Source organism: Calliphora vicina, chromosome 2, assembly GCF_958450345.1.
Source record: "Calliphora vicina chromosome 2, idCalVici1.1, whole genome shotgun sequence".
Classification (NCBI taxonomy): Eukaryota; Metazoa; Arthropoda; class Insecta; order Diptera; family Calliphoridae; genus Calliphora; species Calliphora vicina.
In genome coordinates this window covers 65,172,702-65,197,770 of record NC_088781.1, presented here as the reverse complement: position 1 = coordinate 65,197,770, position 25,069 = coordinate 65,172,702, and the positions used below count along the sequence as shown (strand labels likewise).

At 30.4% G+C, this 25,069-nt stretch overlaps 2 protein-coding genes across 3 annotated transcripts; one reads left to right on the top strand and one right to left on the bottom strand.

The window, feature by feature from the left end:
• Positions 1-421: 421 nt before the first annotated feature.
• Positions 422-3,070, bottom strand: Mcm10 (minichromosome maintenance 10 homolog). The gene has a single exon (XM_065501956.1). It carries the CDS (start codon positions 3,018-3,020, stop codon positions 603-605), a length of 2,418 nt encoding a protein of 805 aa, XP_065358028.1. The 5' UTR covers positions 3,021-3,070; the 3' UTR covers positions 422-602.
• Positions 3,071-4,611: 1,541 nt separating this feature from the next.
• On the top strand, positions 4,612-23,524 carry bur (GMP synthase burgundy). 2 transcript variants are annotated; one of them, XM_065499565.1, is made up of 10 exons: positions 4,612-4,960; positions 18,977-19,084; positions 19,156-19,460; positions 19,895-20,195; positions 20,257-20,723; positions 20,787-20,979; positions 21,035-21,206; positions 21,265-21,494; positions 21,653-21,844; positions 21,930-23,524. In XM_065499565.1, the coding sequence occupies exons 2-10, from the start codon at positions 18,995-18,997 to the stop codon at positions 22,029-22,031; spliced, it is 2,052 nt and encodes a 683-aa protein (XP_065355637.1). In that variant the 5' UTR covers positions 4,612-4,960; positions 18,977-18,994; the 3' UTR covers positions 22,032-23,524. The 2 variants fall into 2 exon arrangements, with proteins under 2 accessions (XP_065355637.1, XP_065355636.1); XM_065499564.1 differs by lacking the exon at positions 4,612-4,960 and adding an exon at positions 16,127-16,519.
• Positions 23,525-25,069: the final 1,545 nt, after the last annotated feature.

The following is a 25,069-nucleotide window of genomic DNA, read 5'->3' as shown; positions in this document are numbered from 1 at the left end:
AGTGGACAAGGTTGCAGGTGAAGATACCAACGATTTGTATGTTTGAATCCATTATTGTTTACTGTTTTAACCCGTTTAGTTAATTTTTGTCATAATATTCCTGTCAATTCTTTTTTTAACTGAATTGTCTCTTTTCAATACCAAACATTTCTGATCAATAGAGAAAATATATAATTTTTGATTTAGCCGTCAAAATTATAAGTGTGTTTTTCCATCAATTTTGTTACCATTCCCATACTTTTCAGTAAAAAAAATTTTTATAAAAAAAGCTACTGTCCATAACTTTATTTGTAAAAAGAAAAAGTAAAAGCAAAGTAAATAAAATGGATATTAAAAATTATAATGATGTTACTAAAGCATGTTATGATGCTCAGTTAAACCCAGATTACAAACTAAATAATCAATAAGTGAACAACAACAGTTTTAGTTAAAGCTAGGTTTAAACAAAGAACGTAGAATATAGATCTTTATCCCAAAAACTAGCCCATAATTATTTATTTCTTCAAAGTTAGGTTAAAATAAAAGTACAATTAATATCTAGAGAACAAAAAACGTAAATAATACAATTCAAAATTTACCTAAAATAGCACCCGAAATAACAATTAATCATCTGGAACGGCTAAATTTAAATTGGCTTTGCCCGCGACTGAACCAATAAACAATTCTTCGTCACCGCGCAGAGAGAGACCTTCAGTGCCATCGCACACCTTGCGCTCGCGTATCATAGCACAACGTTCCCAGCGAGAACCTTGACAATTTTTACAACTTACTTTGGGTAATTTGAAGACGGAGGCTGTGCGATTGCCGCAATCTTTACATTTGAAGAAACGTTTTTCGGCATCAATCACCTTCAAGGGATGGCGTTCTTCTTTGCAACGATCCGACGCAGAGAAGGCAGTATATTTGCAGATCTTGCATATGACCGCTTTGCAGGGCATTTTAAAGGTATTTAACATTTTTTCTTCCAAAGCCTCCTTCTTTTCTAATTTACTAAAGTATTTATCTTGTTCCTCACGCTCACGCATATCAACCAGATTGGTGTGTGATGAAGAGGCATCCATAATACGTTGTATACGAGTTTTGCGATCTTGCTCCCTTTGTTCCTCTTCTATTTTTTGTTTTTTTGATTCGTGTGACATAAACTGTTCATTCAAATCATCGATGGCACGGCGTTTACCGCCTTGCGTACCTCGTGTAGAATTTGGATTTACCTTTTCTATGGGTTTTTTCTTTAGCACTTCTAGTGCTTTCATTTTTGCAAAATGTGCTCTTCGATCACCGATATTCACTTCTATGCTAAAGTTGTCTTTGGATAATTGCGGTGATTTCGAGGTTGAAGAAAAAGAAAATTCACGATTTTTAAATTTCTCTGGTATTGCTGAACTTGTAGACGGCGTTGAAATAGATGGTGCTGGTAATTTTGAACTCGAACAAGGTGTGGATGTTTGTGATGTTGCAAATATGGAATCTCTAGTTTTTTGAGCTTGAGGTGTGGTGGGTGTAATTGAATTATTTGGTTCTAAGCTGCTGGATTTTCTATCAGATTCTGCCTGCAGAATCTTTAGTCTTTCTATATCTTTCATCCGTTGCTTGACAGAAGCTTCGACATTGCCGGCTATTCTAGAAACAGGACCCTCTCGAGATGCATATGGAACACTAGCTACGTCCATAGCCTTCGGCTTCGAGGCATGATTAATACTACTAGCAAAAGGAGATACGCCATACTCTGATAATGAACTAATTCTAGAATTGTCCTTTTGAGTTAATTTTGCACTTTTTTTAGCTGGCACTGCTGAAAAAGATTGTCCTCCATAGAAAACTTCGCTTTTACCCAGTACCTTATTGCGCAAATCATTTAAACCTCTTCCAGCATTAGCCGATTGCAATTCTGAACGTTTCGACATCTTACCAAACTCTTGTTGCATATGAAATATACAGCTGTCACATTCACTGAGATTTACTATGGCGTTGCAAATTTCTCCATTGCGTTTAGTCGCCTTGCAATTTCCCAAATCTTTCGACTGTCCCAGCACCATTACCTTCTGCGCCGTGTCTATTGACAGGCAAGCGACGTCTTTACTCTCGGCTCGTTTTTCGAATATTGTGGGATTCAGAACTGCTATGCACATGCCCTGTGCAGTTTTCCATAGGTCTTTATGGGCTCCGCCGAAAAGAAACAATGACAGTGTCTTGATTTCGCCTTTCAAATCAGACAAACGCCAAATAGAGAAGCTTTGACCTTTCTTGCTCTTCTGAACGGGACTTTTGTGCACAATAACGCCGGCAATGACCCAATCCTTAGAAAGGTCGCCTCTTTGGGTATGAAAAGCTACTGCAGAGAATGCCACCGATTTGCGGCCATTCATTCTTTCTGAAAGCATAGTGCTGGATACCAAAGGATTTATCATACGTAAACCGAACACTGGATCGGTGTAAATAGAACTGTGGGCTGCCGTTGTGTGGACTGACTTTCTTTCTCCATTATCACTAACTGCTGTCTTTGATTCCGGCAACTTTTTAAATGTGTGACTTATAAGAGATTGTCTCTTAGTTGGATTATGTGGATTTTTAACATGCATAGACAAACCACCTTCAGATGCGCCATTTTTTTTGTCTTCCTTCAGGAACTTGTCTACTTCATAGTCAGCCTTTGCTTCTTTTGCCGCTTGCTTTTGTTGTTTTAGTTTTTTATTTACATCACAGCCATATTCATTGTACTTACGTTCTAAGAAATTTTTAATTTCTTCATCATCGGATGAATCTAGTTCTTCAGTTTTACTAGCCACTTGTTTTTCAATTTCTTTTGCCAGTTTCTTGTCCACTTCATAACCAAACGCTTCTGCAAATGTATTATCTTCTTTTAATTGAGGTCGTGGTTTCTCTTTGATTTTTGGAGGCAAAGGATTTTCCTGCTCAACTTTATTTTCTCGTTCGTCAGCTTCGGCGAGAATTTTTTCCAGAGCCATAATTTCAGCATCATCATCAATCGATTCTTCGTTATTTTTCTCTTGAGGAGTCATTTTTACCAATGTTTATTTATAACTTCATATAATAAATGTGGTTTCTGCCATAAAACGATGTCAACAAACTAAATATAAAAGATCTAAATAAAAAATGTTGGCGCTATTTTTCATTAGTGATGATATTTGAACGATAACATTGTCAAGAGTTTGATTTATCGAATAACAGTTGTACTTTGCATAAGAGTTGCATTTTAAATAAAAAGTATAATTTCACAATTAATGCATTTTTTTACACTTTGAACCACTTCAGAAAATTTTGATATGCAGAAAAAGTGAGTTTTAAGTCCCTTCGCCCTGCCGAAAACCGGCAATACAGAAATCTAAATTACCTTTAAATTTCAAAACAAATTGTTCAGCGGTTTTATTGTAATTGAATAAAATCTAACCACCATCGGTTAAAAACAAAAATTCTCAGCAATAGGGTTCAATAGTTGAAACAAAATGTCGACATAGAATTTTTTCGATTTCTAAAAAGTTTTACTTTTCGAATATTCAACTTTTCGATTTAGGATATTTGCGACTTTTCATCCTATTTTAATTAAAAAATAAATTTTAACAGTTCAATGTTAACAACATATGATTTTTATTTATCAAGTTGCTTTTCATCTTTTAAAGTGTATTAGAACAAGACAAATATGTATATAGTTTTAAGATTTTATACATCAAAATGTCGATTTTGTATTTCACTCTTTCATGTAAAGAAAAAAAAACTCAATAAAATAGACCCCTTTCACACTAGGCAATTTAGTTGCGCAAGTCTCTTGTGTTTGTAGATACCAGAGGTAATGTCGGGTTGAGGAGAAGAAAATTTTGCATGCTGTTTTGTTGTTGGGCAAGAGACTTGCGCAACTAAATTGCCTAGTGTGAAAGGGGTCATACTTTACTTACTTATTTACTCTTTTGTTAATATATTATTTGATAGATAGATGTTTGTTGGGTTATTATTTAGTTAAGATTGAGACAACTCTGTAAAGAGTTTGAAAAATTCGAAGTCTTGTTTTGACATTTACATTTCGGCGCCATTGTTTCATCTACTAGTTGTGCTCTTCTAACACATTACAATAAACCAATTTACTTTTTTTTGTCTATTTTACTTTGTTCGTATATTTTAATCACAATTTTCTTTAGATGTTGCAATTCATCAGCTTTTTCTCTTTAACAGTTGCCGATTTATTTTGGTTCAATGATGGTAACTTTTCCTTATTAAACCCGCTAAATGTGTGGTAAAAATCAAGTGAAAATATGTATGCTAATATTTTCTTTTAATATTAAAATGTTTGCAATTTTTGCAAATCACTGAGTGATTATTCCTAGTAACTTGAAAATATTGACTCTCGCTTTTCTCCTTTAATTATAAGTTCAGAAACACAATTTTTGGCATGCTCTATAGTTATACAGAAAATATGAATATTAACAGAAAAAAAATTATAAAAATATAAACTGTTGTGGGGATCTTGATTTGTTCCCTAACCTTTTTTTTTTTGTATATATTAAGTGATGTGTTATTTCTATAGTGTTCAAAAACACTTTTCGTTTTAAAATTTTAGAATTTCTAAACTAATTAAAAAAAAGAGAGAAATCGCTAAATTGTCATCACTGTTTGTGATATGCAGGCAATTTTTTCCGATATGTCATATTGGGCGAACAAAAAATCGGAAAATATTTAATTAAAGTAATTTTACAAAAAAACGGCGTGTAAAAGATACAGATAACAATAATATAAATTAACATTTTAATGAAAATTCAAAAGAAATATCAAAAAGTGTTCTTGTAAATCAGTTTGCGAAAAAAAAATCGGTAGACCAGTAACAAAGAAAGAAAAGAAAATAAACCCACAAAAGAAATTTGTTGCAATTTTTTTTGTGGACCTCATTGAAGCAAAAAGTGTGTAATAAAGAAAGAATAAAATAAAACAACGGCACAAACTCCAGTAAAAGGTAAATTTCAGTCTGAATAAATTAAAACTAAATCTTTCAATAGTTTACATATATTTTTCGATGTAACTTGTAATTTTGTTATTATGGGTTCTACTGCTGCAATTAAAGTCCTTTGATTGTAATTTTGTACTCAAGGCCGACTCTAGTTCATGGGTACGCAATTAATCTAAACTTCTTCCATATAGTTACTGGACTTTGCCACTTTCTTACTTTTTTTTGTTACTATAGATCACATTTTGTACAAGAAATGTGGTTCATAGATGATAGATTTAATATTACACGTGCTTTTTTTTTGTTTAACTCAGCTGTTTTGCCCTTGTTATTTGTTAATAACAATATGGAAAGCATGTTTGTATCACTTTGTTCATGATTTACATGATTAGGAGGTTATCTCTTGAGCTTTAAAATAAATTTATTACAATTTATTCATGTTTGTAATATATCTTTTCAATTATAACTAATAATTTAAAAATTTGTATTTCACCAATTAATTCTTTGGATTTATATTATTAACCATGGAAATAAATGGTTGTGAGGTTTGCATACGGCTAACACTCCACGTTTAATCTGAAATGACCTTTTATCTCCTTTGGATATAAAGATAATCTAATATATAAAAGCATTATTATAGTAACACTAATGTTTTTTATATCCATAAGGGTAAACAAGTGTTCCTAATGAAAATAGAATTGATGCATTTCAAATGAAATTGATGAAAATAAATTTCGTGTGAATCGGCATAGTTTAGTTTACAAAAGGGTACACTTCCACTCGGTGAAATATGAGTCTATTGTTATTCCCGGAATTTAGTAAAGATATAGAAATATCATAGAAATAGAAGAGATGAAAAAACTTCAAGAAATAACAATCCCCGGAGATTTCTTAGGACATGATGTCTGCAAAATAATGAAGATTACTAGTAATATGAGTACCATAAAGTCATCCAATCCCTCAATGAATCAGAATATGTACTCAGAATAATTATTATTGGAACTGACGACCTAAACTTGTGGCGTTGCAGTTTTGGGCAATGGCAGATAATATGCTGCAAGGTTTCTAATTCCTCTTCGTTCCAGCTCACTACAATAAACAGCAGTTCCGTTGTAACATCTGTTAATCCTATGATCACTCTAACTCTGATCTTTTTCAGCTCCAGTAGTATTGTGGTACCTGGAGTATTCAATCTTACCTTGAGATTCTAGAATCCCATGACCAGTTAGTCCGGAGCATAATGTTATTCAATACTATACTGTGGTAATGGTTTATTGGTGGTGTCTGCATCACCTATAAGTATAGTTCCAAGCCATGACTTGCTAGGTCGTCCCTAATTTCTTTACCTTCAATATTACAGTATCCTGGCACCCAACACAGTCGTACGTTGAAGTGATCTGACAGCCTGACTACGGCTCTGTAATGTAACGGCTTAGATTTGGCTCATTGACCATTCTTTAATACAGTCTGACTATTCACGTAGTCGCCTTATTACCCCATGTGGAGTTCTACATCACAAGATCTATGATTTTCTGAATGGCCAGTATCTTTGCCTGAAAGACATTACTTTCATTAGGAAATCTGAACGACATTGTAGTGTCCGTCTCCACCTGAGCCTACTTCTATTTTGGAATCGTCAGTGAAAACATAACCATCGTATATGTGATCTGGCGTAACCCTATATATGATCTCTGTTTGAGGATGTTCCCGAAGTTTATTTCCTTGATCTAAGATAAACGGATCAAGTCGGATCCTTCAGAGGATACCGCATTCGTATACGAATTGGAATTCTAACGAAACAATGAACACACATCGCAATGTATTAATGTCATTTAATTATTTTATTTGTTTCCAAAAGCGTTTTCACATAATTATTTCCCATAAATAAAATTTCCATGAAAGTTCTATTAATCAAAGTCGGTTTAGACATATTCCAGACTTTGATATGTTTGAATTTGAAATCTTAAGTCAAAATAATTTTTTCTTATCATGTATTAAGAAAAATTACATTCAAATAGGTTAGGTTAGGTTCCATGGGCAGCCGCTTCTCAAGTAGCTCACTTGGGTCCATTCAAATCTGATCCCATTGTGATATCCAAGGGGTAGATATAGTGTTCCTACGCGGGAATTCCCGGGATTATTTTTTAAGAAATTTTCGGAAAATTTTTATCGGGATTTTTTCGGGAATTTATTTATACGTTTTACAATATTCTGATTTGTTATGATGGCCAAATTTATTGCTAATCGAATGGTTACATTATATCAACCCTTATTTCGGCTCTAGCAACAGATAGTCCGTTGCGGTTGAAATAAACGAATTTTTGTCACTCAACTAAAATTTGGCAGATCAATTTGGTCATTAAGAAAGACTCAAATTGAAATTGTATGTTCTTAAAGGAATTATTAGTGCTCCTAACATTACAACTTCTAAGGATATTCATAATTAGGAAAAATAATAATAATAGTTGTTTAAATTTGTGTATAAACAATTAGATTTGCGAAATGTCTCTTTCGAAGCGAACTACGCATGTTTTCCACATTTAACATAGTCGGATTTCTTAAGTTGTTTACTAAAAGAATATAATTTATTGATTTTGCGCTGATTAGAACAACGTGTTGGAAAAGACCGGTTAAATACCACTATTATAGTATAAACCTTTAAAAGTGTTGGATCAACATTGTACAACCAAATAGAGTTATTATATACTTATTTTAAAACACGGGTAAAATTCTAAGACTACTTATGCGAAAAAATTTTTAATGGTTTTTGGTGTAATTTGGTATTAAAAAATTCCCGGGAATGAAGATCTTTTTTAATTTCCTCCCGGGAAATGAAAAAGTTAGGGAAATTAGGAACCCTGGGTAGATAGCATGGTATTTACAATACCTCCGTTGCCTCCAAGTTAAACCAGCCAGATTCCCGGATGAAGGAGTAGATTAGTCTATGATTCATCCTTGATAGCTCATCCAAGCATGATAGGAATGTAAATCCGAGGATGCGTTCCCTCAGGTTTGTCAGAGCCGGAAATTGGCAGAAAAGGTGAAAGGTCTGTTCCTCTTCTTCATTATGGCAGCTTCTACAGTAATAATTGTACCGTAGGCCCATTCTTTTAGCATGTGTCCCAATTAAATAGGACACTGTTTAAAGAAGGAGACAATTAGCCTTATTTGCTCACGACGGTATTCTATAAGTAGATTCGTCCTGCTGGCATCATATACGGGCCAAGTCGACCTCTCTGTAGCACCAGAAAGTTCATTAGTCCACCCCTTTTGGCCAAATCATCTTTTGGCAGCAATTTCCGTCTGAAGAGCAGTACAAAGTTTTTAATATAGTCCGCGCTGCAATAAATCCCGATTGGGGATCATTATATGGAAATGTATGTTGAAAAAAGTTTTGCGATGCAGTAACCAAAATTACCATGTATGTGTCCAGCAGTGTTGAGAGCCATTTGTATTACCAACAAATCCACTGGTAGCCAGTTTAGAGTAGTAAAAAGTGCCTTATAGCGCCTATAATCAGTATCGCGATAGTCCTTAGAATTTATTCAACGGCCTTCCGGTTGCATTATCCAAGGCATGCCACCACACCAATACTCCATTAACGACTGCTTTGAAGATCCAATTGATACCTTTCCGCATTATACTCCAGTTAGTACCAATAGCCTGTTTGCAGGAATATATGGCCACATAGGCCTTATTAATCCTGTTCTGAATGTTCATATTCCAGGACAATCTCTTATCTAGAATGATGCCAAGGTACTTTGCATTATCCCTGATCTCAAGACTGATTCCATTCAGTGGTCTAAAGTCATCGATCTTATACCTCCTAGTGAAGAGAACCAATTACGTTTTTTGGGGATTCACACTAAGTCCACTCGATATACTCCACTTGCTCAGTGTACTTAATGTCGATTCTATACAACTAGATATTGTATCCAGAAATTGACCAGATATAAATACTGCAACATCGTCAGCATACGCGACTGTTGTCCATCCTGACCAACAGGGTATTCATAGCAATATTCCACAGAAGTGGAGATAGTACACCACCCTGCGCGGTTCCACGATTCGCCAAATACGTTTTTTAGATATTTTTAAAGCCCATAACACACTTTAGCATAACATATAGTTCTATTTTAGCTTCAATCGTAGGTCTTTATGGAGTTAAATTTTAGCTTCAATTGTATCTCTTTATTTAGTTCAATTTTATAGTGGACAGTAATATGGATAGAAAAATATATACACATCTGCTCAAAATAATAGATACACCTAATTGGAAAAAATTTAAATGGCGGTAACATTGAAAATTTCCTCGCAAGTGTTAAGAATACATCATATTATTAAAATTTCTATCTGGCAATGTCATGTCAGTCAAAAATCTGGCAACTATTTGCTTTCATGTTGATTTTTAAAAACGAATTTATTTGAATTCCAAAAAATTATTTGCTCATAAAAATAGATACACATCAGTAATTTGTAATTTGTTTATATACAATTTTTTTTTTGTGCAATTTTTTGTTCCTATTTACGTGAAACAGTAAGTATAATTTAAATTTTAGCAACAATTTTATAAAAAATAGGACTCTTTTGAAGAAAATGGGACGAAATCATCATTGTACCGAAGATGAGAAAAAAATTGTTCAAACGATGAGAAATCAAGGAAAATCATTACGGGAAATAGCAAAGAGCATAGGAAGATCTTTACATTTTGTCCAAAATGCTTTATCTAAAAAACAAAAAAGAGAAACTCGCGGTAGACCAAAGAAAACCAGTCCAGAAACAGATAGGCGGATCGTCCTTATGGTTAAAAAATACCCTTTCATATCATCGAAAGCTATTTCTGCGGAGCTATGTAACGAAATCAGTCCACAAACAGTTCGTCGTCGTCTTTTACAAGCTAAATTGCCGGGAAGAATTGCCAGAAAAGTGCCACTAAATCGCCAAAAAAATATCAAGACAAGATTAGAATTTGCTAAAGAGCACTTACAATGGTCCGGGTGTGAAGGCGAAAAAAAATGGAGAAATATTTTATGGAGCGACGAAACAAAAATAAATTTGTTTGGAAACGACTGCCAAAGAAATGTACGCCGACCAAAAGGAAAAGAATTCCACGTTAAATTTACAAAAAAGACGGTAAAACATGGCGGGGGAAACATAATGGTTTGGGGTTGCTTTTCATGGAATGGTGTTGGTCCGATATTCCGAATAGAAGATACCATGAATGCTAGTGGGTATAGAGACATATTGGAAAACGTAATGCTTCCATATGCATCGGAAAATATGCCATTAATATGGACATTCCAGCAGGACAACGACCCAAAACATAGTTCAAGATTAGTTAAAAACTGGTTCTTGGAGAATAACGTACCTGTTTTAAGCTGGCCCAGCCAATCCCCTGATTTAAACCCAATAGAAAACTTGTGGAGTGAATTAAAGATAAGGCTTTCGAAGGAAGTTTTCAAAAATAAAGACGATTTATGGGAGAAAACGCAAAAAATATGGTACGAGATTCCATTGGAGAAGTGTCAGAACTTGATATCCAGTATGCCCAGAAGAGTGGAGAAAGTTTTACAAAACAAAGGTGGATATACTGGATACTAGCTTTACTTTAATAATAAACTAATTTTTTTAAGATAAAATTTATTAGCTTTTGTTTAATAAGAATTTTTAAAAATGTATCTATTATTATGAGCACCAAATTTTTCGAAATTTAAGAAATTTAATTTACTTTATAATATTTATTATTAATTATGAAATATTTTGTTTTTGTTTTTTACTCTCCTTTTAACTATAAATAAAAATCGACTGAATTTTTTTTATAATTTTACAATATACCATTATTTTTTTTCGTTTTTAAAAAATAAATTTTGGTGTATCTATTATTTTGAGCAGATGTGTAAGTCCATTATTGAACTCTACTGTTACAAAAATGGAATCAAATTTCAATAATTTAATTTAATAATAACACAGAAAAAAGTTTCAACATAAATATTATGATTTGATTTCATAGATTTCAATTCATAACATTTATTAATACTTTCTTAAATAGTATGATTTTTTCATATTTTATGTTTTCAAACAAAATTTAGAAGGCTTGGAAAATATAATTTCAATTTCAATTTCATTTTTATTTTTATATTGTTCAAAAATGTTTGAAAATTTTCTTGGAATTTTTTTTTATTTTTTTATGTTTTTCAGCTTCAAAATGAGAAAATATGCGCGAAATTGACACATTTTTTTAACAAGATGCTATGCTTCAATATTAATGAATGTTTTATCATGTTTAATGATGTTTTTAAAATTTAAGATATTGTTGATTCATCTTAAAATATTGGCCAATATATGGCTATTATGCAAACATTTTTGAACTAATTCATTACACAATACAATTATAATGCAATTTATTATAAAATATTACGAAATTTATATAAAAAAAGCAAAAAATTGCGCCATGTACAAATTAATAATATTTATGAACATGTTCTTATTCTGAATGAAAAAAGTTTGGGAAAAAAAGTCAAGTTCGATTAATAATATTTATTACAAAATTCATTTAAATTATGAATTTCTTTTTTCTGTGAATATGCCGAAAATTTGAGCAAAAACTTTTATAAGTTGCACATTTTATTTGACGTTTCGTGTTATGCGTATTAAAAAAAACCATGAATGTTGACATAAAATTCCAATTAAAATTTGTTTTTATATTTAATTTTAATATAATAATATACGCCTGCTTTACATGCATCTGAGATCACAAAGGTAGACAAACTTTATCCTAACTGACAAACTTTATCCTAACTGACTTTTTAAAAAACCGGTTTGTCGGTTAACCGAAAATTTGCCTTTTTTAGAAAACCGGTTAGTTTTTAGTAGTCACTGCTAATTCCATTTTATTTAGTAAAAATATATCAGTAAAGTGGAATTATGTATAACTAATAAATGTTCATGATCTTAAAAAAAATCAAAAAAATCACTGTAACCCCCCCAATTGGTTGACCTGGATCCGCGTCTGACATATACATAGCGCCAAAAGTGAGTAAACACCAGTGAATTTTTTGATTTTTTTTAATATCATGAACATCATTATAGTCCAACTTAAATATTTTTGTTCAGAACCAAATTTATTATTCAGTCCAATCTCCAACAAACCGAAACTTTTAAATTTTAATCGATTTATAGATTTTAGGATTTTCATTATCTTAAAAATAATATGGATGTATGTGTCCATTTGTTAAATATTAAAAATAATTATTGTTCATTGAGAGTTTTTAGAATTTTGATGTCAAAGTGTTTTTAACTTGTAAAAGGCTCATAGATTATTATTTCTGTCTAAATTGTTTTTTATTAGTTGCAAAATCATTTCAATTCTGTTACAGATATTACATACACAGAAAAAAAATTTCATAATTGGAATGAATTTTGTATAAATATTATTAATCGAACTTGACTTTTTTTCCCAAACTTTTTTCATTCAGATTAAGAACATTTTCATAAATATTATAAAATTGTTCATGACGGAAATTTTTGCTTTTTTTGCATAAATTTAATAATATTTTATAATAAATTGCATTATAATTGCATTATCTAATGAATTAATTCAAAACTATTTGCATAATAGCCATATATTGGCCAATATTTTAAGATGAATCAACAATATCTGAAAATTAAAAATATGTATCATTAAACATAATAAAATATAAATAAACATTAAGCATATCATCCCCTTAAAATCAATTTCGCGCATATTTGCTCATTTTGTAGCTGAAAATCATAAAAATAAATAAAAAATTTCCAAGGAAAATTTCAAACATTTTTCAACAACATAAAAATATAAATGAAATTGAAATTATATTTTTCAAGCCTTCTAGATTTAATTTTACTATTAACAAAATCTTAATATTTAAGAAATTATTTATAAATGTTATGAATTGAAATCAATGAAATCAAATCATAATATTTATGTTGAAACTTTTTTCTGTGTAGGAACAAAGGTTCGAAGGAATTAATTCTTAATTCAATTTTCAAAACCAAATTAAATACACATGTGGACAAAAAAATAGGTGTGTGCATTACTTTTTTTAAAAAAAGCTATATAAATTGTTAAAATTTACTTCAATAAGGAATATTTCACATTTTTTATTAAGGAAAACTTTTCTAAAATAAAAATCAAGGATTTCCACTAGCGGAAATCTAGCCTGTGAAAAATTCTAGAATTTTTTTTAATTTAAATTTCTTTTTGACTTGGACAATAAAATAGGTGTATTGGGAAAACATCAAATTTAAACAAGAATTTGTCATAGACGGTTATTGTTTTGAATAAATAATAATTCGGACTGTTGTTATCCTCAGCAGGAACGAAAATACATTACGATATGGATTTACCTGGTAAAAATACCAAAATTTCATTACTACCGAAAAGCGTAGAAATGTTTTTTTTAATTTTTCCCATGGGTTTTCTATTGAATTTAGGTCGGGAGATTGACTTGGCTACTAAAAAATTGTGAAGTTCTTCATCCAAATCTATGTACTCCTCAAATTGGATGAGTCCTTGGAGTCATTCATCCCTATCGGCAATAACATGTGAAATTTTGTTCCCATGAAATATTCATTTCCCTCGAAGGGAAAATTGCTATCGGGAATATCATGATGAACTTTACATTCACAATAGTTGATTTTGTTCGTAACAGCTGTTTATTGTTTACAAAATTCCATCTAAAAATTTCACAACAAGGGGAATTTTTTTCACGTGAACAAAGTTGATAAACGAAAAAAGGAAAAGGGAAAATATTTCATGTGAAATGTTGATTCGCGATAGGGGTGATTATTTTGCTGAAGTCTACATTATGGAGCCATATTTTTTCTCACAATGTGTTAACATAACTGTTTTCAATAAAGCCTTGCACACATAACCATCTATTGGGTTTTTTAATACCGGGAATTGTACCTATTCTATTCAAAGCTCTATACCATGAGATTTTTTATGTTTTTATCAATCGCCAAGCCAAACTAATACCTCATATTAAAATTTTGCGTGAATAAGCAGGATAATTGTTTTAGCTATTGCAATCGCTAATTTTACTTCGAGGAATCTTTTTTGGGCCTTTAGGAATGGTATTACCTTCCCAGTTACACATAAAATGCTTCTAGAGTACTTGCTATGCCCTAATTTAGTTGAAGGACTAAACGATTATCAGCAGCTGGTGAGGTGTTTTTTTCTAAATATTTCCTAAAGTTCTTTTTTAGTTAAAATGCCTTTGTAACTAAGTTTTTTATGATTGCTTTTATATTGCTTTTTTTAATAAAGTAATGCACACACCTATTTTTTTGTCCACGTGTGTATATCCTCTTAACAATTCCTTATTACTCCAAATGTATTGAATTTATTTCGTTAATAATTCATTCTATATAGAATTAATATATTTGAATTCATTCTTTATAGAATTAATTCCTTTATGAATTATTCATGTTCTCTTTAGTTCAAATCCATTCAAATATTGAATAATTAAAATTTTCTTTAATTCAAATCTATTACAAAATAACCTTAAGTAATTTTTTTTTTGAATTACTGACATTTTTTAATTCCGCTTTCCGAAGTGAATTAAGCTTAATAGTTATATAAATAAATATTTTAGCTAAGTTTGATAATGTTGTGATCTTAGGGTTTAATCCAAAATCAATTGAAAAATAAATGTAGAAATTCGTTTTTTAATAAAATTTTCAATGTTGAACATCTTTGATGTTCAATATTTTAGATAATTTAAAAATATTTTTTAAAATTTTTATCTCAAAAATAAATTTATTCTAAAGTGAAAAATTGTATTCATTCGAATAAAAAATGTTTTTTTCTTGGCCAATAGGCCATATTCGAATGACAACCCTAGTGATGATGCTGGTGATCATTTTGAAAGCTGTGTTAAATGGTAATAGTAATACAATATAGAATCCTCAAAAACAATGGTTTTATTTTTTTTAAATACATGTTTGGCCTTTCCGATTCATGTGTTTTGTTTGCGTACTTCTAAATTTGATTTAATGAGTTTTTATGAAATAAGAATCGTTAATCGTTTGCATTCCAACGAAGTATTTTTAAGTTAGTGATGCATATAACGGACTTTTAAATTTAACGAACAAGCTTGACAACTTAAAGGTTCCTTAAATCGGAAAACTACTCCATATTGGGAAACATCATAAAACAATGTATATTTTGAGGGGGTAACAAAAATACTTTTTTCTTTTCGTATAAAGTGAGTCGGTCAATTACACTCACATAACTTAAGTTTACATAAGTTATGATTTTTTTTGATAGATACTAGCACGCACATTTATTTAAAATGCATCGTATTGTCTAACAATGATATACAATCTTTGTGCAAAATAATGAAGTTAATATCTACTTCAAATTAAAAGTTTTCCAAAGTACACAGTGTCTAATATTTTGAGTAAATAGTATTGTATGTAGTATGTAAATAAAATCAATTGAAAATCTCATTGTTTATGTTTATTCAGATACATTCGGTTTTACGGTTTTGTTTATTTTTATTTTCATCAATTATCTACCATCATATTTTTTAGCTTTTACTCTTTCCTTTTGGCATTTCTTGCCAATTTTTGACAATTTTCCACTTTTTGTTGCAAAGATGTTACATTTACGCTCTCATTGTTTATAATTCGGTTGTGATTTCATTCAATTCACGTCATTTCTCTGGTTATTTTTGTCATGCTCTTCTACTGCTACTGCAGCAACAGCAGCAGCAGCTGCTACTACTACAACATACTATACTATTGTCAGTTTGTTTGTCTGTCTGTCTGACTGTTTGTCGTCTATCTGCTGTTGTTTGCTGAGTTGACCCACTCATATGATTTGTATGAATTTTCTTTATATTTTCATTTATTATTACGGTTGAAAGTCGAACGCAATAAACTAAAAATAATAATAAAAAGACAAGAATACAAAAGACTACAACTGCAAAAACAGCTACATATTCCAATTTTCTTTTTTTTTTGTTGCTCACACACACACACACACAGATTGATTATATCTACTGATGACATTTATTTTTTGTTTTTCCTTTACAAGTGAAAAAATTTATTTAAATTTTCTCAATAATCGCTTGAAAAACTCGGGATTCCAAAAAAAAAAAAAACATTTCAAATAAATCTTTGTGGAATTGTGTGAAGTTCATAATTGTAGTGGCAAAACTATAATTGCATATTTAATGCATTAAAATTAAGATATAACATTACATTAAAGTGCCAATGAATCAAGTGAAAAATTGATAAATAGTATAAAAAAATAAGAAAATACAATTTAATTACCAGTGGGCGTAGCACTGAAATTCATAAAATATTATTGCATTCATATTGCTATTACGTGCATTATTTTGTTCTTTTCAAAACAGCAGTTATTATGACCAAGTGAAGTTACGATTATATGGATTTGATGTTAGAAAAGCATATTGACTTTTTCCATGTTTGATAATCTTTATTGACTTGTGACCCCATTTAAATGCTTATTATTTGCTGTTTGTATGTTGAATGTTCCTTAGAGTCTTCCTCAAAGTATTGCCGGTTTGTATTTGTTATAATATACATAATTGTACACCTTGATAAGTACATAACTATGCATTCTTATGTACTTGTTTTAAAGTTTTAACTTTGTGATTTCATATATATCATGCATATAATACACATACACACATCCATACTTATTTATGCTTTTTCTTATTATTGTTTTCATTCTTTCCAAATCAATAACTTCCAAATTAACAAGAAAAGAAAATTCGTATTGATTTTATTTTTCGCAACTCTTTTGAAATTGTATACGATTTTAGTTCCTTCTATAGGTTTTTAGTAAACACACATAATTGTTACAAAAATAAGTGAGACATGGAAAAGTGAGACAATGTTTATAAAGGTTTACAAAATTTGTCAATAAAGCATTTTACAATATCTGTTAATTCGTCGAGTCCTACGTCGTCCTTTCTTGAAAATTTGTTTGAAATTCAAATAATTTTTTTTTAAAATGTTGGTCCTTGTTAAGATTTTTGTAGTTTAACGTTTCAAAAAAAAAAAAAAAACTAAATCGCTAAAGCTGGCATCACTCGGAATGATTTGTTCGCCTGATTTGTGATTGAAAATTACTTGTGATTTTGTTCGCGCACAGCCCCATTAACAAGTAACAAGACGTTGAATACGAATAAATCGAACTGACAAACCATCCGTGTATGGCCAGCTTAATTTAAGTCCTTTAGATTTTATTTTTTCTGAAACACAGAAATTGAGTTTATTGCAAATTTTTATTTTTTTATTCTTATTATTTACAAATATGAAAAATTCTTTAACCCTTAAATGCATTTTTACTTTTATTTTTCTATAAAGTATCAAATATTTAGTTGGTTTTTATTTATTACTAGTTGGCCCGCCCGGCTTCGCCCGGTAGCATTTACTAATGTTAGTTCCTCAAGTTTCTCCAACCCACATACACCTTCCTGTTTTTATTTATTTGCAAATAAAATATCTAAATTTGTACTGCATACTTTAAGGAGCTTTTTTATTACAGTTGACTGGACTCACAAAAAAAAGAATTTCCGAGTTTTACCAGGAATTTTTGAATTTTTTTTCTTTACAAACTATCTCCTGAAAATTTCGAATCGAATAAAAAAAATCAGCCAAATCGCCGTTCTCACGTGATGACATTACATACATGGACCATTTAATTTTTGTGTATATAGATATTTCCATTAGCTTTAGTTTGATTTATTATTTCTTTAGCTGAAACATTTCGTACTCCATTTGAGTTTTCTGAATTAGTATCAAGCTTATATTAGTCTAAAATTAAGTGGAACTGGAATGTAGACAATTGGCAACAATATGCATTAAAGGGTTAAAATTAAGAAACATACATCTAATAAACAATTAAAATAATTCATGGATAATAAAATATTTCTAGAGTTCGACCGAATATTCAGATTCGGATGATGCCAAAAATTCGGTATTGGGTCAAACAAGTTTTTAATGTAATTAATGAAATACAAAAAACTTATATTTTATTGTAATATATTTAAGCTTCCTGTAAAACTGTTCCCTCAAAAAACTCTTCTGTTAAAGATGAAAAATTAATCGATTAATGAAATGAGAAATGTAAAGTGGTTGTTGCAGGCCACCTAAAATAAGCAGAAATATGCTATAAAATTAAATTATGGTAAATTTAAAAAGCCGGTTTGTTTCTAAGATAAATTAAAATTTATCAGGTTATCTTTTATTGTATAGTAAATTTCAACATTTTTAAGCATTAATGTTAAAACAATGCATTTATAGAATATGATTATTCCTAGAAAAACAATGGAAACTTTTAAACTAAAAAAGATTTACAAACATTTAAAAGCTAAATAATAAATGATTTTAGTGCTGGATTGAAGCAAAAACTATATTTGATAAATATTTAATTAATAAATCAGCTGTTTCAAATTTCATTAAAAAAATGTCTCTAAAAACTCAACATTTGGGAGGAAGAGCGAGGTCTACTACTCCAAGACAAGATAATTTAATAGCAAGAGAGTTTAAAAAATTTTCAAAAATATCAATAATTTTAATTAGGAAATTAATTATCGAACTGTTAGCTTAGCCGCAAGGTATATGTACATTAGGGATATAACTGATTTTGACAAAATTTTTGGCATACTACCACGTGATGGCCAATGTTGTATAAGTAATGAAAATAATTTTTTTAGGTCATTTGGAATTAAAAACATCACGCACCAACAGCAATTTCTAAAATAAACCAAATTTTTTCTCTGAAAAATTATATAAATAATTTCATAAGCTCTGTGAAATTTTATATCGAAAATGGGATTCGCACTAATTTTTTAAGAAAATTACATTAAAATCTAAAAAAAAACAAAGGTGCTGTATTATGCACCCTAATGTAATTCTCTCATAAGTTATTTATTATAATGTATTTATTTTTAGAGACAATTTAAACTTATTTTAAATTTATAATAAAATTTCAATATTTTCTCCTTTTAGTGCTGCAACAATAAAGACATGAGTGCATCAAATAAATTTCTATCTGCGGAAAATGGTTTGCGCCATGATAAAGTTGCTATTCTAGATGCGGGATCTCAATATGGAAAGGTATTTTCTAATCTCTATTATGTTTTCTAGTCTCTATTTAATATACATGTGTATGCTTTCATTGAATACAGGTTATAGATCGTAAGGTACGTGAACTATTGGTCGAATCAGATATTTTGCCATTAGAAACATCGGCTGCAACTTTACGTTCGGCTGGCTATCGTGGCATTATTATTTCCGGTGGACCCAATTCCGTCTATGCCGAAGACGCTCCCAGTTATGATCCCGATATTTTCAAATTAAAAATACCTGTGTTGGGTATTTGTTACGGCATGCAAATGATTAATAAAGAATTTGGTGGTACAGTTCATAGGAAAAATGTACGTGAAGATGGCCAGACCACGATTGAAGTGGAGCCGACTTGTCCATTGTTTAAGTAAGTGTTATGTGATGTAAAAATATAGAGGAGCATGACAAATGCTTACGAAGGAAAAGAAAGCGTTTATTTTATAAGCTTAAATAAATGCTGATACAATCCTCCAAGATTAAAAAACTATGAACACTTCAATATTGTTAAGCTTATCAAATTGGACTACACGTGGTTTAACAGTTATTTATACTATTTTTAAGAATACCTTTTTAAAAAAAGAATACCTTAATTTTAAAAACCCAGGAAGATTCTCAGTTTTCATGGAAAGGTACATTTAAAAAGGAGTATTTTTTTAAAGTACTGTTTTTAAAAACCCCCTAAAAATATGCACGTTTTTAAAAATTTTAAATTTTAAGAAAGCAAAGACACTTTGTTTAAACTTTTAAAAAAGAAACGTTTTATATCAATCCCAATATTCAATATTTTCTAAATAATTTCAGCCGTTTGAATCGCACCCAAACTGTACTTCTAACCCACGGCGATAGTGTGGATCGTGTTGGTGAAAAGTTAAAAGTTGGTGGACGTTCTTCTAGCAATATTATAACTGCCATTTATAATGAGAGCTTGCGAATATACGGTGTACAATTTCATCCAGAGGTTGATCTAACTGTGTGCGGTAAACAAATGCTGCAAAATTTCCTATTCGATATTTGTGTCTTGACGCCAAATTTCACCATGGGCAGTCGTAAAGAGGAATGTGTTAAATATATAAAGGATAAAGTTGGCAACAACAAAGTGTTGGTAAGTTAAATAATGGTTTAGTTCAAAGCATAATTTATTAATTATTTCCATTAATTTTTAGTTACTAGTTAGTGGAGGTGTTGATTCTTCTGTATGTGCTGCCTTATTGCGTCATGCTTTACATCCCAGTCAAATCATAGCCGTGCATGTTGACAACGGTTTCATGCGTAAGGATGAAAGTGAAAAGGTTGAGAAATCCTTACGGGATATTGGCATTGATTTAATTGTACGCAAAGAAGCCTACACGTTCCTAAAAGGTACGACACAAATCAAAAGACCCGGACAATTCTCGATTGTTGAAACACCCATGCTTTGTCAGACCATAAATCCCGAGGAAAAGCGTAAAATTATTGGTGACATTTTCGTAAAGATTACAAATGATGTTGTAGCAGAAATGAAACTAAAGCCAGAGGAAGTAATGTTGGCACAGGGTACTTTAAGGCCAGATTTAATTGAGTCCGCCTCAAGTTCTGTCAGCAAGAAAGCGGACACCATTAAAACACATCACAATGATACGGATCTAATAAGGTACTTTATTTACCATCCAAAACTTTTGTTTGGTTATCTACAAAATTTGTTTGCATTTTTTAGAGAGCTTCGTAATGCTGGGCGTGTAGTTGAACCCTTAAGTGATTTCCACAAGGATGAAGTTAGAGAACTAGGCAATGATTTGGGCTTACCTGCTGAATTGGTAGAAAGACAACCATTCCCAGGACCCGGTCTAGCCATACGTATTTTATGTGCTGAAGAGCCATTTATTGAAAAAGATTATTCGGAGACACAAGTAAATTCTTTGCTACCTTCATTTCATTGGTTTTTCTAAAACGTTTCGTTTACAGGTTATTGCTCGTGTTATAGTCGACTATAAGAATAAATTGGAAAAGAATCATGCTTTAATAAATCGTGTAACCGGAGCCACAACAGAAACTGAACAAAGAGAACTCATGCGAATTTCTTCAAATTCTCAAATTCAAGCCACTGTGCTGCCCATACGTTCTGTCGGTGTTCAGGGTAATTATTTATTTTTCTCTATTTTTTTTAAAATATTTTTTAATATTTTGATTTTAAGGTGATGCCCGTACCTATAGTTATGTAGTTGGTCTCTCTAGCTCTCATGAACCCAATTGGGATGATATGTTATTCTTAGCCAAATTAATACCTCGTATTTTACATAATGTCAATCGTATTTGTTATGTCTTTGGCGAACCGGTTCAATATCAAATCACAGATATCACCCACACCACCCTTAACAATTATGTTATTAAACAACTGAGACAGGCGGATGCTATAGCTAACGATGTAAGTATTTATAAATAAGTCGAAAATTTCACATTTAAATGGAATTATATTTTAAAACTAAATGTCAGAGATTTTGACATCCAATTCTATTTTAAGTGTTTTATTTCTTATTGCTAAAATTCTAGAATTTTTCTGAAAATACATGTTTTTTCTTACAGGTTATAATGCAAGCTGGACTTTATCGTAAAATATCACAAATGCCTGTTGTTCTAATACCTGTACACTTTGATAGAGATCCCACAAATCGTACACCATCATGCAGTCGATCGATTGTTTTGAGACCATTCTTAACTAGTGACTTTATGACTGGAGTGCCGGCTATTCCAGGTTCCGAACAGTTACCATTAACCGTAAGTATTCAACAGCAATTTAAAGATATTTAAAGTTCTTGAGTAAATAAGAGCTTGTTTTGAATTGCATTTAATTTCTCGTTAGGTGCTACGCAATATGGTGCAACAAATTTCCAAATTGGATGGAATCTCAAGAGTCCTTTATGATTTAACATCAAAACCACCGGGTACAACAGAATGGGAATGATTAAATCAAATGAGTTTGCTCTATACCCTCGCTGCAGCTACAGCCGTTGCCGCTACCACCGCCACAACAATTTCAACAATACAACAGCAACAACATCCACATCAGTCTCAACATGAAATGTTGATAACATAAATACAACAACAACAACAATAATACAATTATACAATCCAATTCAAAAACAATGTTGAAAAATGTTGTAGAAAATAAAACGAACTACCAAACAAAACAACATAATCAAATGTTTTTTGTTTTAAACATTTGATATTAATAACAACAGCAAATATGCAAACAGCCATTAACAATTATTGCTACAATTAACAATCCTTTCATTTGAATATAAATATTTGATTTTTTTTTTTAATTAAAAACTAAAACAGCAGATTTGATAAATTCCAAGGATTTCACGAAAATAGAAATGATATTGTCTGCCAGTTTATTCTTGTATGTTAAACAAAAACTAATTCCAGACAATTTGTTTATGAAAAATGATCAGTTTTTAAAATTTTCGAGTGATTTGTAAACAAGAATTTTCTGGATGAAAAGATGATACACAACTGGCCGTAAAGAGAATTTATACAATAACGTTACTTCTATTTTAGAATTACATATGTATTTAAACGTTTAAAAATAAAACCGTACACCTTGGGTCCTTGACTCCTTCTTCATTTGTCGTTTAAAGCTTAATATTACTAAAATAAATTTTTAATATACATATTAATTCTATTTGTTCTATACATACAAAAAATAAGTTAATGTTGGCAAAAATTCATAAAAATACTATACATACGTCCTTTCGTAATTATTCGTTGTAATTAAACATATTTGTTGTAATTGTAGTTTTTTTTCAGTTTTTTCTGGCCATTTAATTTTTTCGTTTGTATTTTAACCTTTTTGTAAAATAAAATTTATTAAAATAATATTAACTAAATAAAAAAAGTCTGCAAAGAATAATAATATAAATAATATCTATTAATCAATATTTATATAAAGAAATTCTATGAAATCCACTCACACATACAGATTCTATAAATTAAACGACAGCAAAATTTTAAACCAATTACAAAAGGAAATAAAAGAAATAACTATTATTTAAATGTAAAATTAACAAAATTAAATTGTTATAAAACGTCATAAAGTTTATTATATAAATAAAATTATAAAAAATTAAATACATTTACAATATATACATTAATACATATATATATATATTTAAAATATATATATAGAACAAAAATATATATATAAATATAAACATACATCTAAATATCTGAAATATGAATAATTAAAAAGAAATAAAAACAAAATTACAATTATAATGATGATAGAGTTGAGACATACAAAGTATAATGATTCTGAGAGTATGATAGATGTGCTGCATTTTTAAAAAAAAATTGAATATAAATATATAGATATATATATATATTTAAAGCCTATAACAAAACATATTTTTAAAAATAATAATAAATGAGAAACTAATTAACAAAACACATAAAGTAACATCTATACCATTTTTATATTAATTATAATTAAATTTTGAGCTGCGATCAAATGAATTTTGTATTGCAAAATTTCTCTCATTTCATAAGATCTGCTGCTGTTGTAACTGCATATACACTCATAAATTTGGATAGGTTTCTGGATGGAGGGTATCATGTGGACTTCCATCACCTATAGGGCATATATTGAGGACGGAACGGTCTATGCGAGACCAGTAGGCTTTGATCCTGTTGCTCAATCCAGATCTTAGTTGTGGTATGGTATGGTAATTTCATCCACTTTTGATGCAAAAAGAAATTTTATGCACTTTCAAGAATGCATTTTGTTGTTAGTTTTGATAAAGAAAAGATTAAAGCAAATAACGACAAGTTGAAAAATAAACAACACTGGTACCACAAAATAAACAATAGCGAAATGAAATGACAAAACTTGTAAATAAAAACATTTTAAACACATTTTTTTGCGATGCGAAAACGCAGAAAAGGGTATCCTACGAAGACAAAAACTCATATTGAAGTAAATATGGATATGGGCCTTTTCGGAAATGCATCACTGCGCTGCATCTGATGCGCAGTACATTCTAAAATGCAAAAGTTGCCAACACTGCAAATGTCATGAGTTCTAAAAAGCAACAGTGAAACATATGATGCGCAAAAACCCATCAAACAAGCATCACAAAAATGGCTGATGCATTGTCTGCGCATCAGCATCAGCTGATTTGCATGAGCATCGCAAACTAATCACAGATTAATGGGTAAAATGAGCTTTTATTTTAATACTAGCTGACCCGACAGACGTTGTCCTGTCCTAATTAAAAACAAGTAAGAGTGCTATATTCGGCTGTGCCGAATCTTATATACCCTTCACCAAATTATACTTCAAAATTTTAAATATTTTTAGGTAAACAAAATTTAATTTTTTTCCAGTTGTTTTTTTCATTTTTTGGAAAAAAAAATTTTTCGATTGTTATTTTAAATTATAAAAAAATTTTTTTTTGTGAAAAAAAAAAAATCGAGAATTCATTTTAGTACTCTGTGTCGTATATGCAAACGCTTTCGCAAAATAAGTTGAAAAAATAAGCAACACTGGTACCACAAAATAAACAATAGCGAAATGAAATGTCAAAACTTGTAAATAAAAACATTTTAAACACATTTTTGTGCGATGCGAAAACGCAGTAAAGGGAAAATAAGTTGAAAAAATAAGCAACACTGGTACCACAAAATAAACAATAGCGAAATGAAATGTCAAAACTTGTAAATAAAAACATTTTAAACACATTTTTGTGCGATGCGAAAACGCAGTAAAGGGTAGTTTTTCTTTCGCATCGCAATAGAGAGTAACCCCCCAAGTCTGTTGTCAAAAACCTAAGACTTGCAACATATTGTGAGTTTTTATATAAGTAATCGAATTTTGGTCTGTAATATGAATGATCACAGATCGAGCTCCTATTCTTGATTAAAAGCTTATTGGCCAAGTTATTAGCGAATTAAGATATTTTGAGTTTTTATATAAGTAATCGAATTTTGGTCTGAAATATG

Excerpts from the sequence above, each read along its gene's own strand:
- bur (XM_065499564.1), top strand. The coding sequence starts at position 16,487 with ATGTTCCTTAGAGTCTTCCTCAAAGTATTGCCG. Across the intron at positions 16,520-18,976 it reads TCTTCCTCAAAGTATTGCCG|TGCTGCAACAATAAAGACAT; the intron begins GTTTGTATTTGT and ends TTCTCCTTTTAG. Across the intron at positions 21,495-21,652 it reads CGGATGCTATAGCTAACGAT|GTTATAATGCAAGCTGGACT; the intron begins GTAAGTATTTAT and ends TTTTTCTTACAG.
- Mcm10 (XM_065501956.1), bottom strand. The coding sequence starts at position 3,020 with ATGACTCCTCAAGAGAAAAATAACGAAGAATCGATTGATGATGATGCT.